This window comes from Delphinus delphis, chromosome 12 (assembly GCF_949987515.2).
Source record: "Delphinus delphis chromosome 12, mDelDel1.2, whole genome shotgun sequence".
Taxonomy (NCBI): Eukaryota; Metazoa; Chordata; class Mammalia; order Artiodactyla; family Delphinidae; genus Delphinus; species Delphinus delphis.
The window spans coordinates 45,526,028-45,538,761 of NC_082694.2; the positions used below are offsets into that span (position 1 = coordinate 45,526,028).

At 36.9% G+C, this 12,734-nt stretch overlaps 2 protein-coding genes across 5 annotated transcripts in view; one reads left to right on the top strand and one right to left on the bottom strand.

The window, feature by feature from the left end:
• ASB3 (ankyrin repeat and SOCS box containing 3) overlaps positions 1-12,734 on the top strand; it is a 149,664-nt gene that overhangs the window by 30,964 nt on the left and 105,966 nt on the right. The window lies entirely within an intron of this gene.
• ERLEC1 (endoplasmic reticulum lectin 1) overlaps positions 1-12,734 on the bottom strand; it is a 31,055-nt gene that overhangs the window by 8,013 nt on the left and 10,308 nt on the right. For 3 of the 4 annotated variants that reach the window (XM_060026623.1, XM_060026621.1, XM_060026622.1), the window contains 3 exons: positions 11,341-11,564; positions 11,119-11,248; positions 442-603 (listed from right to left, as the gene is read on the bottom strand). In XM_060026623.1, coding sequence (XP_059882606.1) covers positions 442-603; positions 11,119-11,248; positions 11,341-11,564 — 516 coding nt within the window. The remainder of the gene's footprint in view (positions 1-441; positions 604-11,118; positions 11,249-11,340; positions 11,565-12,734) is intronic. The other variant, XM_060026624.1, reaches the window with a different exon arrangement.

The following is a 12,734-nucleotide window of genomic DNA, read 5'->3' on the forward strand; positions in this document are numbered from 1 at the left end:
TGCTGTACCACCCTGGTAAAATAAAGTAAAATGAAAATTCCACTTATAAGTGTATTTCCCACTGGAGTTCTTAGGGGCAAAATTTAACCTTTGTAGATATTAGCTCAAATTTTAAATGTGATTGCTACATAACCAAAATGTTGGCTACACAATCATTGATGCCCATTCCAGCAATTAGCCAGAATCACATATGAAGTACTTAAGTATATATATTTTTGTCAAGTAAACATCAAGTTTTAGCCTGTGAGTAAAGAGAATATAATGGCTATGCATTGGATTATAATTAGATGCAGAGAGAAAATGTCCATTGGGAAGCTTCCAGAATCCTGCCATTTCTCTATAGACAAAAAATCTTTTTCAGTGCTACTAATGCCCCTTGATAAATAACACACAAGTGAAAGCTGTAAGAATAAATACTTAAACTGATGGTTCACTTCTCACCCCGTGAAAGCAGTAGGAACCACTAAGGAACTCTTTTATGAGTTGGTCATCTGTCAGTTTGGATATGTGGGTTGTTCCAACTGTGAGCATTGGCTGAGAACCAACAGCAATGGGTTTGTGGATTGCTGGAAATCTCTCTTCCTTAGTTGATTGCATATCTTCCTAAAATTAAATAAACATATGTTTAAGGGCTTCTTTGCCACACAATTTTTTTCAGTATGACTTAAATTATTATTTTTAAACTTCAGAAAATTTGGAAAAAATGTCCACTCATTTTTTTTTAATTAATTAATTTAGTTTTGGCTGCATCAGGTCTTTGTTGCTGCACGTGGGCTTTCGCTAGTTGTGGCGAGCGGGGGCTACTCTTCGTTGTGGCATGCGGGCTTCTCACTATGGTGGCTTCTCTTGTTGTGGAGCACGGGCTCTAGGCGCACGGCCTTAGTAGTTGTGGCACGTGGTCTTAGTTGCTCTACGGCATGTGGGATCTTCCTGGACCAGGGCTTGAACCCTGTCCCCTGCATTGGCAGGTGGATTCTTAACCACTGCACCACCAGGTAAGTCCCTGTCCACTCATTTTTAATGTGTTTTAAGAAAATGAATTTTGCAACGCTTAATAGCATAGAGAAAGCTCTAGGCAAATGTTAGTTCCATTTACCAGTTAGGGGCACGGTGACCCATAGAGGGATAATTTCCATTTCACATATTTTGTCTCATATTTTTATTAAGTACTTTGCTACATGTTAGATTTTGTTTCTACATTTAGTGTTGGAAATGTGATTACTATGGGTAAAGAAAGGATAACAAGCAGGCTAATAAAGAGCTGAGTGGGACAAATATGAATATTAGTTATAATTACTCAAATGTAGCAGGACCTGGTTGTTGCCCTGGAGGAAACCGCAGTTTAATAAAGAAAGGGTAGAGGGAAAAGCAGTTTCACAGAGGTAGGGGTGATTCAAGTAGACTTTGACAAAGAACTGAAACACGAAGACTTCACAAAGAGAAAGCCCTTGATTAATTCATGAAACATTAATAATTTGTGACTTACGTGAATGTCTGTGTATGTGTTTTGTGTGCGTGCATATGCATGTGAACCTGAAGAAGAGGTAAGAGCAAAGATGTGTGGTATGGTATGATATTTAAAACCAGAGAGAAGCAGGCACTACAGATTGAAAACTATGTAATGCTAAGTAGTTTGGACATTATCTTTTAGGTTTTAGGCAAAGATATGGTATGATCAGATTTTTAAGTAATTACTTTAGCATGGGCAGGGAAGAAGGAATGGTAAGAACAAATCTGGAGGTGGAGAGTCAAGTTAGGAGCTGCAATTACCCAGGCCACAGACAAAGTGAATCTAACATAAGGGAGTGACACAGTAAGCAGAGAGGAAATGAATCCAGACCAGAACTGAAGAAGTGGGTATACCAACTAACTGAATAAAATAATTTAAAAACATTAAACAGTAAAATGTATAGACTCCTTTTTCACCCGCTGTAGTTGCCATTGACCAATTGTGGTCCTTTTCTTCTTTTTCAGCTTGTAGGATTTACTGGGTGGTTACTCTGGAAACCAATGACCTTATCCTCTCTCTCCTCCAATACTAAGAACAAAGATTGGCAAGATGGCCTCTTGTTTTTTGAAAGAACCTTGAATTTTACATATAACTCTTTCTATATTCAGAGCCTACTACTATGCTCCTGACAGTATTTTAAGTATGGAGTATTAAAAATGAAGTACCAACCCTATTCTTCTGTTTTTTTCTTTTGCTCTACCCAAGAATCTTACATCAAACTTACGAGGTCTTCAACAATTACAACAGCAACAGTCCTGAGATCAATTTTAAGTAACTTTGTGAATCAGCTATAAATCTTCTAGTAGAAGATGTATTTTGTAATGTAGTACTTGACCACGTAAGACACTGGGACACTGATACCCATAAAAATGATCATCTAAAGCAAAAAAAAAAAAAAAAAAAAAGCAGCAGACATAGTTACTACTCATAAGGAGCTAAGGTTCACTAGACTAAAGTAATTACTTACAATATATGAGACCTATAGTAAGGTTAGTGAACAAAAGAATAATAACGCATAGTGAAACCTGCAGATGAGAAAAGGGGAAGAGGTAGGAAGAAAAGAAGAATGACAATTTATTATTCCTTCTTGTGGACAGAACATCTACTTTCATTTTTAAGGAAAACTACTCCAATAAAAGCAAGATGATAGTAGTTTTTGTAGCAGGGTTTGGAAATTCATAAAATAGATTTTTAATAAATCCAGTAATTTCCAAATTAATTTAATGTAATAACACAGGTGGAACATCAAACCAAAATTCTAATACCCATATATGTATTGTGTTTAAAAAAGAAAAAAAATCCTTTATGGTAAAGCTTGATTCACACTTAAAAGGCAAACCATATGCCAAATATCAACATTTTTAAAGTTATGTGTAATAAACTAAGTTTCTAAAAAATTATTCTGAAGGATGATCAGTTTTAAGTAATCACTCATCCTACAGTATTAGCTAAGATTTTCATGTACTCTAAAGATGCTAAGTGTTTAGAAAGCATTATCATCAGTGGCTTTATTTTTAATAAATTTATTTATTTGGCTGCATTGGGTCTTCATTGCTGTGCGTGGGCTTTCTCTAGTTGTGTTGAGTAGGGGCTACTATTCATTGCAGTGTGCGGGCTTCTCATTGCGGTGGCTTCTCTTATTGCGGAGCATGGGCTCTAGGCGTGCAAGCTTCAGTAGTTGTGGCAAGAGGGCTCAGTAGTTGTGGCACACAGGCTTAGTTGCTCTGTGGCATGTGGGATCTTCCCAGACCAGGGCTCACACCCGTGTCCCCCACACTGGCAGGCGGATTCTTAACCACTGCAACACCAGGGAAGCACATCATCTGTAGCTCTTTTTGTTTTTTCTTTTTTTTAAAATTTGTTTTATACAGCAGGTGCTTATTAGTCATCAATTTTATACTCATCAGTGTATACATGTCAATCCCAATCGCCCAATTCATCACACCACCACCCCCAACTCCCCCCCGCCGCTTTCCCCTCTTGGTGTCCATATGTTTGTTCTCTACATCTGTGTCTCTATTTCTGCCCTGCAAACCAGTTCATCTGTACCATTTTTCTAGGTTCCACACATATGCGTTAATATACGATATTTATTTTTCTCTTTCTGACTTACTTCATTCTGTATGACAGTCTCTAGATCCATCCGCGTCTCAACAAATGATCAAATATCGTTCCTTTTTATGGCTGAGTAATATTCCATTGTATATATGTACCACATCTTCTTTATCCATTCGTCTATCGATGGGCATTTAGGTTGCTTCCATGACCTGGCTATTGAAAATAGTGCTGCAATGAACATTGGGGTGCATGTGTCTTTTTGAATTATGGTTTTCTCTGGGTATATGCCCAGTAGTGGGATTGCTGGATCATATGGTAATTTTATTTTTAGTTTTTAAGGAACTTCCATACTGTTCTCCATAGTGCCTGTATCAACTAACATTCCCACCAACAGTGCAAGAGGGTTCCCTTTTGTCCACACCCTCTCCAGCATTTGTTGTTTGTAGATTTTCTGATGATGCCCATTCTAACTGGTATGAGGTGATTGTAGTTTAGATTTGCATTTCCCTAATAATTAGTGATGTTGAGCAGCTTTTCATGTTCTTCTTGGCCATCTGTATGTCTTTTTTGGAGAAATGTCTATTTAGGTCTTCTGCCCATTTTTAGGTTGGGTTGTTTGTTTTTTTAATATTGAGCTGCAGGAGCTGTTTATATATTTTAGAGATTAATCCTTTGTCCGTTGATTCGTTTGCAAATATTTTCTCCCATTCTGAGGGTTGTCTTTTTGTCTTGTTTATGGTTTCCTTTGCTGTGCAAAAGCTCTGAAGTTTCATTAGGTCTCATTTGTTTTTGTTTTTATTTCCATTACTCTAGGAGGTGGATCAAAAAAGATCTTGCTGTGATTTATGTCAAAAAGTGTTCTTCCTGTGTTTTCCTCTAAGAGTTTTACAGTGTCCGGTCTTACATTTAGGTCTCTAATCCATTTTGAGTTTATTTTTGTGCATGGTGTTAGGGAGTTTTCTAATTTCATTCTTTTACATGTAGCCGTCCAGTTTTCCCAGCACCACGTATTGAAGAGACTGTCTTTTCTCTATTGTATATCTTTGCCTCCTTTGTCATAGTCATAGATTAGTTGACTATAGGTGCGTAGGTTTACCTCTGGGCTTTCCATCTTGTTCCATTGATCTATGTTCCTGTTTCTGTGCCAGTACCATATTGTCTTGATTACTGTAGCTTTGTAGTATAGTCTGAAGTCAGGGAGTCTGATTCCTCCAGCTCAGTTTTTTTCCCGTGAGACTGCTTTGGCTATTGGGGTCTTTTGTGTCTCCATACAGATTTGAAGATTTTTTGTTCTAGTTCTGTAAAATATGCCATTGGTAATTTGATGGGGATTGCATTGAATCTGTAGATTGCTTTGGGTACTATAGTCATTTTCACAATATTGATTCTTCCAATCCAAGAACATGGTATATCTCTCCATCTGTTTATATCGTTTTTAATTTCTTTCATCAGTGTCTTATAATTTTCTGCACACAGGTCTTTTGTCTCCCTAGGTATTTTACTCTTTTTGTTGCAATGGTAAATGCAAGTGTTTCCTTAATTTCTCTTCCAGATGTTTCATCATTAGTGTATAGGAATCCAAGAGATTTCTGCGCATTAATTTTGTGTCCTGCAACTTTACCAAATTCATTGATTAGCTCTAGTAGTTTTCTGCTAACATCTTTAGGATTCTCTATATATAGTATCATGTCATCTGCAAACAGTGACAGTTATACTTCTTCTTTTCCAATTTGTATTCCTTTTATTTCTTTTTCTTCTCTGATTGCTGTGGCTAGGACTTCCAAAACTATGTTGAATAATAGTGGTGAGAGTGGACATCCTGTCTTGTTCGTGATCTTAGAGGAAATGCTTTCAGTTTTTCACCATTGAGAATGATGTTTGCTGTGGGTTTGTTGTATATTGCCTTTATTATGTTAAGGTAGGTTCCCTCTCTGCACACTTTCTGGAGAGTTTTTATCATAAATGGGTGTTGAATTTTGTCGAAAGCTTTTTCTGTATGTATTGAGATGATCATATGGTTTTTCTTCTTCAATTTGTTAATATCACAAATTGGCATTTGGATCACACTGATTGATTTGCGTATATTGAAGAATCCTTGCATCCCTGGGATAAATCCCTCTTGATCATGGTGTATGATCCTTTTCATGTGTTGTTGGATTCTGTTTGCTAGTATTTGTTGAGGATTTTTGCATCTATATTCATCAGTGATATTGGCCTCTAATTTTCTTTTTTTGTAGTATCTTTGTCTGGTTTTGGTATCAGAGTGATGGTGGCCTCATAGAATGAGTTTGGGAATGTTCCTTCCTCTGCAATGTTTTGGAAGAGTTTGAGAAGGATGGGTGTTAGCTCTTCTCTACATGTTTGATAGAATTCACCTGTGAAGCAATCTGGTCTTGGACTGTTGTGTGTTGGAAGATTTTTAATCACAGTTTCAATTTCATTACTTGTGATTGGTCTGTTCATATTTCTGTTTCTTCCTGGTTCAGTCTTAGAAGCTTATAGCTTTCTAAGAATTTGTCCATTTCTTCCAGGTTGTCCATTTTATTGGCATAGAGTTGCTTGTAGTAGTCTCTTAGGATGCTTTGTATTTCAGCTGTGTCTGTTAAAACTTCTCCTTTTTCATTTCTAATTTTATTGATTTGCATCCTCTCCCTCTTTTTCTTGAATCTGGCTAATGGTTTATCAAGTTCATCTTCTCAAAGAACCAGCTTTTGGTTTTATTGATCTTTGCTATTGTTTTCTTTGTTTCTATTTCATTTATTTCTGCTCTGATCTTTATGATTTCTTTCCTTCTGCTTACTTTAGGTTTTGTTTGTTCTTCTTTCTCTAGTTCCTTTAGGTGTAACGTTAGATTTTTTGAGATTTTTCTTGTTTCTTGAGGTAGGCTTGTATAGCTATAAACTTCCCTCTTAGAACTGCTTTTGCTGCATCCCATAGGTTTTGGATCGTCGTGTTTTCAGTGTCATTTTTCTCTAGGAATTTTCTGACTTCCTCTTTGGTTTCTTCAGTGATCTCTTGGTTATTTAGTAAGGTATTGCTTAGCCTCCATGTGTTTGTGTTTTTTACGTTTTTTTCCCTGTAATTCATTTGTAATCTCATAGCGTTGTGGTCAGAAAACATGCTTGATATGATTTCAGTTTTCTTAAATTTACTGAGGCTTGATTTGTGACCCAAGATGTGATCTGTCCTGGAGAATGTTCCATGAGCACTTAAGAAGGAAGTGTAATCTGCTGTTTTTGGATGGAATGTCCTATAAATATCAATTAAATCTATCTGGTCTATTGTGTCATTTAAAGCTTCTGCTTCCTTATTTATTTTCATTTTGGATGATCTTTCCATTGGTGTTAGGTGTTAAAGTCCCCCACTATTATTGTGTTACTGTCGATTTCCTCTTTTATAGCTGTTAGCAGATGCCCTATGTATTGTGGTGCTATGTTGGGTGCATATATATTTATAATTGTTATATCTTCTTCTTGGATTGATCCCTTGATCATTATGTAGTGTCCTTCCTTGTCTCTTGTAACATTCTTTATTTTAAAATCTATTTTATGTGATATGAGTATTGCTGCTCCAGCTTTCTTTTGATTTCCATTTGCATGGAATATCTTTTTCCATCCCCTCACTTTCAGTCTGTATGTGTCCCTAGGTCTGAAGTGGGTCCCTTGTAGACAGCATATATATGGGTCTTCTTTTTGTATCCATTCAATGAGCCTGTGTCTTTTGGTTGGAGCATTTCATCCATTCACGTTTAAGGTAATTATCGGTATGTATGTTCCTATGACCATTTTCTTAATTGTTTTGGGTTTGTTTTTGTAGGTGCTTTTCTTCTCTTGTGTTTCCCACTTAGAGAAGTTCCTATAGCGGTTGTTGTAAAGCTGGTTTGGTGGTGCTGATTTCTCTTAGCTTTTGCTTGTCTGTAAAGCTTTTGATTCCTCCACTGAACCTGAATGAGATCCTTGCCGGGTAGAGTAATCTTGGTTGTAGGTTCTTCCCTTTCACCACTTTAAGTATATCATGCCACTCCCTTCTGGCTTGTAGAGTTTCTGCTGAGAAATCAGCTGTTAACCTTATGGGAGTTCCCTTGTATATTATTTGTCGTTTTTCCCTTGCTGCTTTCAGTAATTTTTCTTTGTCTTTAATTTTTGCCAATTTGATTACTATGTGTCTCGGCATGTTTCTCCTTGGGTTTATCCTGTATGGGACTCCCTGCGCTTCCTGGACTTGGGTGGCTATTTCCTTTCCCATGTTAGGGAGGTTTTTAACTATAAGCTCTTTAAATATTTCCTCTGGTCCTTTCTCTCTCTCTTCTCCTTCTGGGATCCCTATAATGCAAATGTTGTTGCGTTTAATGTTGTCCCAGAGGTCTGTTAGGCTGTCTTCATTTATTTTCATTCTTTTTTGTTTTCTCTGTTCTGCAGCAGTGAATTTCACCATTCTGTCTTCTAGGTCACTTATCCGTTCTTCTGCCTCAGTTATTCTGCTATTGATTGCTTCTAGTGTAGTTTTCATTTCAGTTATTGTATTGTTCATCTCTGTTTGTTCTTTAATTCTTCTAGGTCTTTGTTAAACATTTCTTGCATCTTCTCGATCTTTGCCTCCATTCTTTTTCCGAGGTCCTGGATCATCTTCACTATTATTATTCTGAATTCTTTTTCTGGAAGGTTTCCTATCTCTACTTCATTTAGTTGTTTTTCTGGGGCTTTATCTTGTTCCTTCATCTGGTACATAGCCCTCTGCCTTTTCATCTTGTCTCTCTTTCTGTGAATGTGGTTTTTGTTCCACCAGCTACAGGACTGTAGTTCTTCTTGCTTCTGCTGCCTGCCCTCTGGTTGATGTGGCTATCTATGAGGCTTGTGCAAGTTTCCTGATGGGAGGGACTGGTGGTGGGTAGCGCTCCATATGTAGCTTTTTAAAAATAATTTTTCTCAACTTGCAGATTAAACACATTAATTAAAGAAAAATAAACTGGTACTTCTACCTTGAAGAATAGTTAAAGTTGGACTTGTGAATCATTTTGATCAAGCTGACTTTAAGTACCTGTCAGTACTTAAACTACTATCAAGAAGAAGATGAGAACTGAATTCCATCTCTAATCTTTCAATACATCACTTCAAATAAAATGCAGATTAAGTTTAAGATAAATTTTTCCTCCTCTCAGAATGGCAGGGTTCACAACATCCACAAAGAGTCTGGCAATACTTTCGCAGTAAGTATCCAAGAGGAAGGGGAGAAGAAGGCTTTGCAGTTAAATGTTAATTAACCCACTATAAAGTACTAACAGCATACCAGGTATCATGCAAGGAGCTGGAAACCCCAAGTAACAAAAGCATAGTTTATTTTCCCTCCGTTTAAATGAAGAACCATAGGAAAAAGAACAAATTTTAGCCATAAAAGTGCTATAATGGAGGACTGAATAAAACACAAGACCACAGAAGAGGAAACACTGATCTCTTCCGTGGGTAATCCATTAGAAGTCATGGCTCATTTGCAAAGGAAGTGACACTGGAAGCATATCTTCAAGCATACACGTGTTGACCTTCTATTAGTTCATCAGATATAGGGAGGGAGGGGAGAAGACAACAGAGGAAGAGGCAAAACAGTATATTCTAAGGCAAGGAGGTTGGAAAGAATGTGGTACTTTTCTGAAACTCTTAAGTTGTTCAAAATAGCTGGGATCAAGGGAATGGTGATGAGAGATGAAGCTGAAAGTAGATCACAAGTGGTCTTTTTTTTTTTTTTTTTAATCTTTTGGCCATGCCACATGGCATGTGAGACCTTACTTCCCTGACCAGGGATTGACCTGTGCCCCCTGCATTGGCAGCGTGGAGTCTTGACCACTGGACTGCCAGGGAAGTCCCCACAAATGGCCTTGACTCTCCTTTGATAATATCATTGTATGAGCAATGATTTTATCCTGAGGTATAGATCATGTTAACTACCAAAAGATTAAATAAATAATCAAATGTTCACTTCAGAAAGAACATTTTATCAGCTGTGTGGGAGGAATTAGAAAGAAGATGCATGAGGACATTAGTTTCTGGTCTTAGAAAATGATGGGGTCCTGAACTAATGACAGGACAGAGTTGAAAAGCAGTCAGTGGATAACACTGATAGCACTGAGTAAATGATTAGAGTTAGAGATGAATTAAGAGATGGGTAAGAAAAATGACTCACGTTTCTGACTTGGACAACTGGGTAGAGAACACTGCTTTGAAAGCAATGGGGAAGACTACAAAAGGGTCAGTGTGAAAGAGAAAAAAATGGTTAAGTTTGAGATTACTGAAAATGTATATACATCCAATATGCAGATGAAAAGGGAAGATAGCATATCAAAAGGGAGAAGCAGCAGAGAGAGGTGGTTAAGAGGACAGGTTCTAGAATCAGACTACTTTGATTCTAATCTCTAACCCATCACTTGTCACTTCCCCTCTCTGAACCTCAGTTCCTTAACCTGTTAAGGTGGATAATAGTAAATCTTATACGCTATTGTAAGGATTAGATAATAGTTGTAAAGACTCAATACATGTTAATTATTTGATTGTGATTTGAGTTCAGGAGAAAGATCAGTGTTGCAGATGTGTATTTATAACTCATGGATGAGCTTACGTAAGGAGACTATGTACAATAAGGAGAGAAAGCAGCTATGGACAGAATCAGGGGAAGTTCAACATTTTAAGGAGCAGGAATCAGAGAAAGAACTAGTACACAAGAGATCAGAACCAGAGAGAACCAGAGATAATGACCTGTAGTAAAGAAAGAAGAAAAAGTTCAAGCTTCTAACGCTCAGCTAAGATCAAGTTATGCATATGTTCAGCAAATTTAGAAGCAAAAGATTGCTGTTGACCTTAATAAGAACAGTTTAAGAAGAATGATAGAAATATGGTTTGATAATAAATAGCAATGAGCTGAAGAATAAATAAAGCATTAGGAGATGGGCTGCAGTCTATTTTTTCAAGAGGCTTAGCTGGTAAATCCAGTTAACTAGCTAAAAATTAAACTTAACTGAAATGAACAGGATGGCAAACTTTAAAATACTATGGAATCATGGGGGACTTTCTTGGTGGTCCAGTGGTTAAGAATCTGCCTTCCAATGCAGGGGACATGGGTTCAGTCCCTGGTTGGGGAACTAAGATCCCACATGCCATGGGATAACAAAGACTGCATGCCAAAATACTGAGCCCATGTACCGCAACTATTGAGCCCGTGCGCTCTGGAGCCCATGTGCCACAACTAGAGAGAAGCCCATGCTCTGCAATGAAAGATCCCGCAAGCCGCAGTGAAGATCCCGCGTGCTGCAACTAAGACCCAATGCAGCCAAATTAATAAAAAAGAAAATTATGGAATCATGAGTGTAAGAGAATGCTAAAATAGTTTCTGAGAAGTATTAGAATAAGGAAAAGAATTAAAATCAAAAGAATTGGAATTGACAATTTTGAGTCAGGAAAATAAATGACTACTACTATACTACAGAAATCATTAAAATACTGATATATGCTCTGAAATTTGGAAAAGGAAGCACTGAAAGAAATACTGTTAGATAATTCTCATACCTCTTTATTTCTCCTAAAAGGCACCCTCAGTATTTCTTCCTGCTGTTCCAACTGTCTCAGGGTGAGGGGTTTAAATGGTGATCCTGGTAGTGACTGGCAAAATATGTCATTCACAGGAGATGCTCTGAATCTATTCAGTGAGAACAAAGCATTAAACCTAAGCAAACGACACTTTAAAGCATGTGTGCATTTCATGTTTAAAATATTAAATCCACATCCTACCTATATTTAGGATGACTGCACAAGAGTGGTGTCAAAATGACAACTTCATATTCACAAGTTGTAACTTCAGCTACTGAAAGAATTTCATGCTTAGATTCAGGATGACATATGTACATCACAGTACTTGATCTGGGCCGGTTCTGTTTCAAACTACAAGGTGTACCATTTCCCATTCCCACTGGATAGTAGGGTGTCATCTGACCTTCGATATTTTTAGTGGGAATCTTAAAAAAAGAGTATAAGACAGACTTTTCATTAGAAATAGAGGTGGGGTGAGGATGGAGAAGCACTTATTCTGAAAGGAAGAAAACTACATTTTATTCATAAACTAACATTTATAAAGGTAACATTTCTGTACTTTCTATAAGCTCTCCCTCTACTATTCTTTTCATTCATATTCTTATTTGAGCAAATACATATTTTCAGAGCTAATTTAATACAGAATAAAAGAAAATTTTTATTTGGTGCTAAAATTAAGATGTACACTTACATAAAAAAGGCTATAATAACATAATTAATATGAATTATTTTCAAAAGTTCTAAATAAAGTGACTAAGATAAAATATAGAAACTTACTATACTTGGGCTGGTCAGAGCTTTCTTCACTAAACTCTCAAGTGAATGCCTATGTTAGAATTTAGATTCTAGAGATTTGAAGTTTGATTTGTCAAAAAGTAGGGCTACAGAGTTAACACTATGTTCTAAAACAGGAATCTAAATATTGTGCTGGTTCACTGATCTGCTTACTCTTCTTCCCTGTTATTAACAGACATACTTCTCAGCATATAAACTCCCGTACAAATCCATTCATGGCCAGCAAAAGACAGATGAAGGAATTTTCACGGAATGGGGGAATAAAGGAGATCACCCCAGAAGACAAGGATTATTAAGGAGTTAGCTCCCATACTTTTATCGACATAAACACAAGAAGAATTAAATGGAAGGGCTTTAAAAGATATTGTTAATATCATCTCCAAGCAAGCTCTTTGGAGGCAGGGAGCTCATCTTGTATCACTTCGGTCCCAAAACAGGCAATAAATAAATGTTTCCAGGGGAAAGTATTTTGAGATTTCTTGTATGCTAGTTTCATCCTAGTGTCTAGAATTAGAAAATCCTGGGTTAAAATCCAAGCTTTGCATTCACTAGCCTTATGACTTTGACCAAATTTCAGTTTTTGTCATTCATAAAAGTAGAATAATAATATATACTCAAAGGCTGTAGGGAGAATTAAGCATTACCCTTTGTTACATGCCTGGCACAGCATCTGGCTTATGAATTGGGGCTCAAAAAATGTTAGTTTTCTTCCCTTACCCTTTTCTTCCTCTTCCTTGATCATTTCACACTTTGAATTCCATCTTGCTATCCTCCAGAGCCAAAAATATTTTGAGATATTT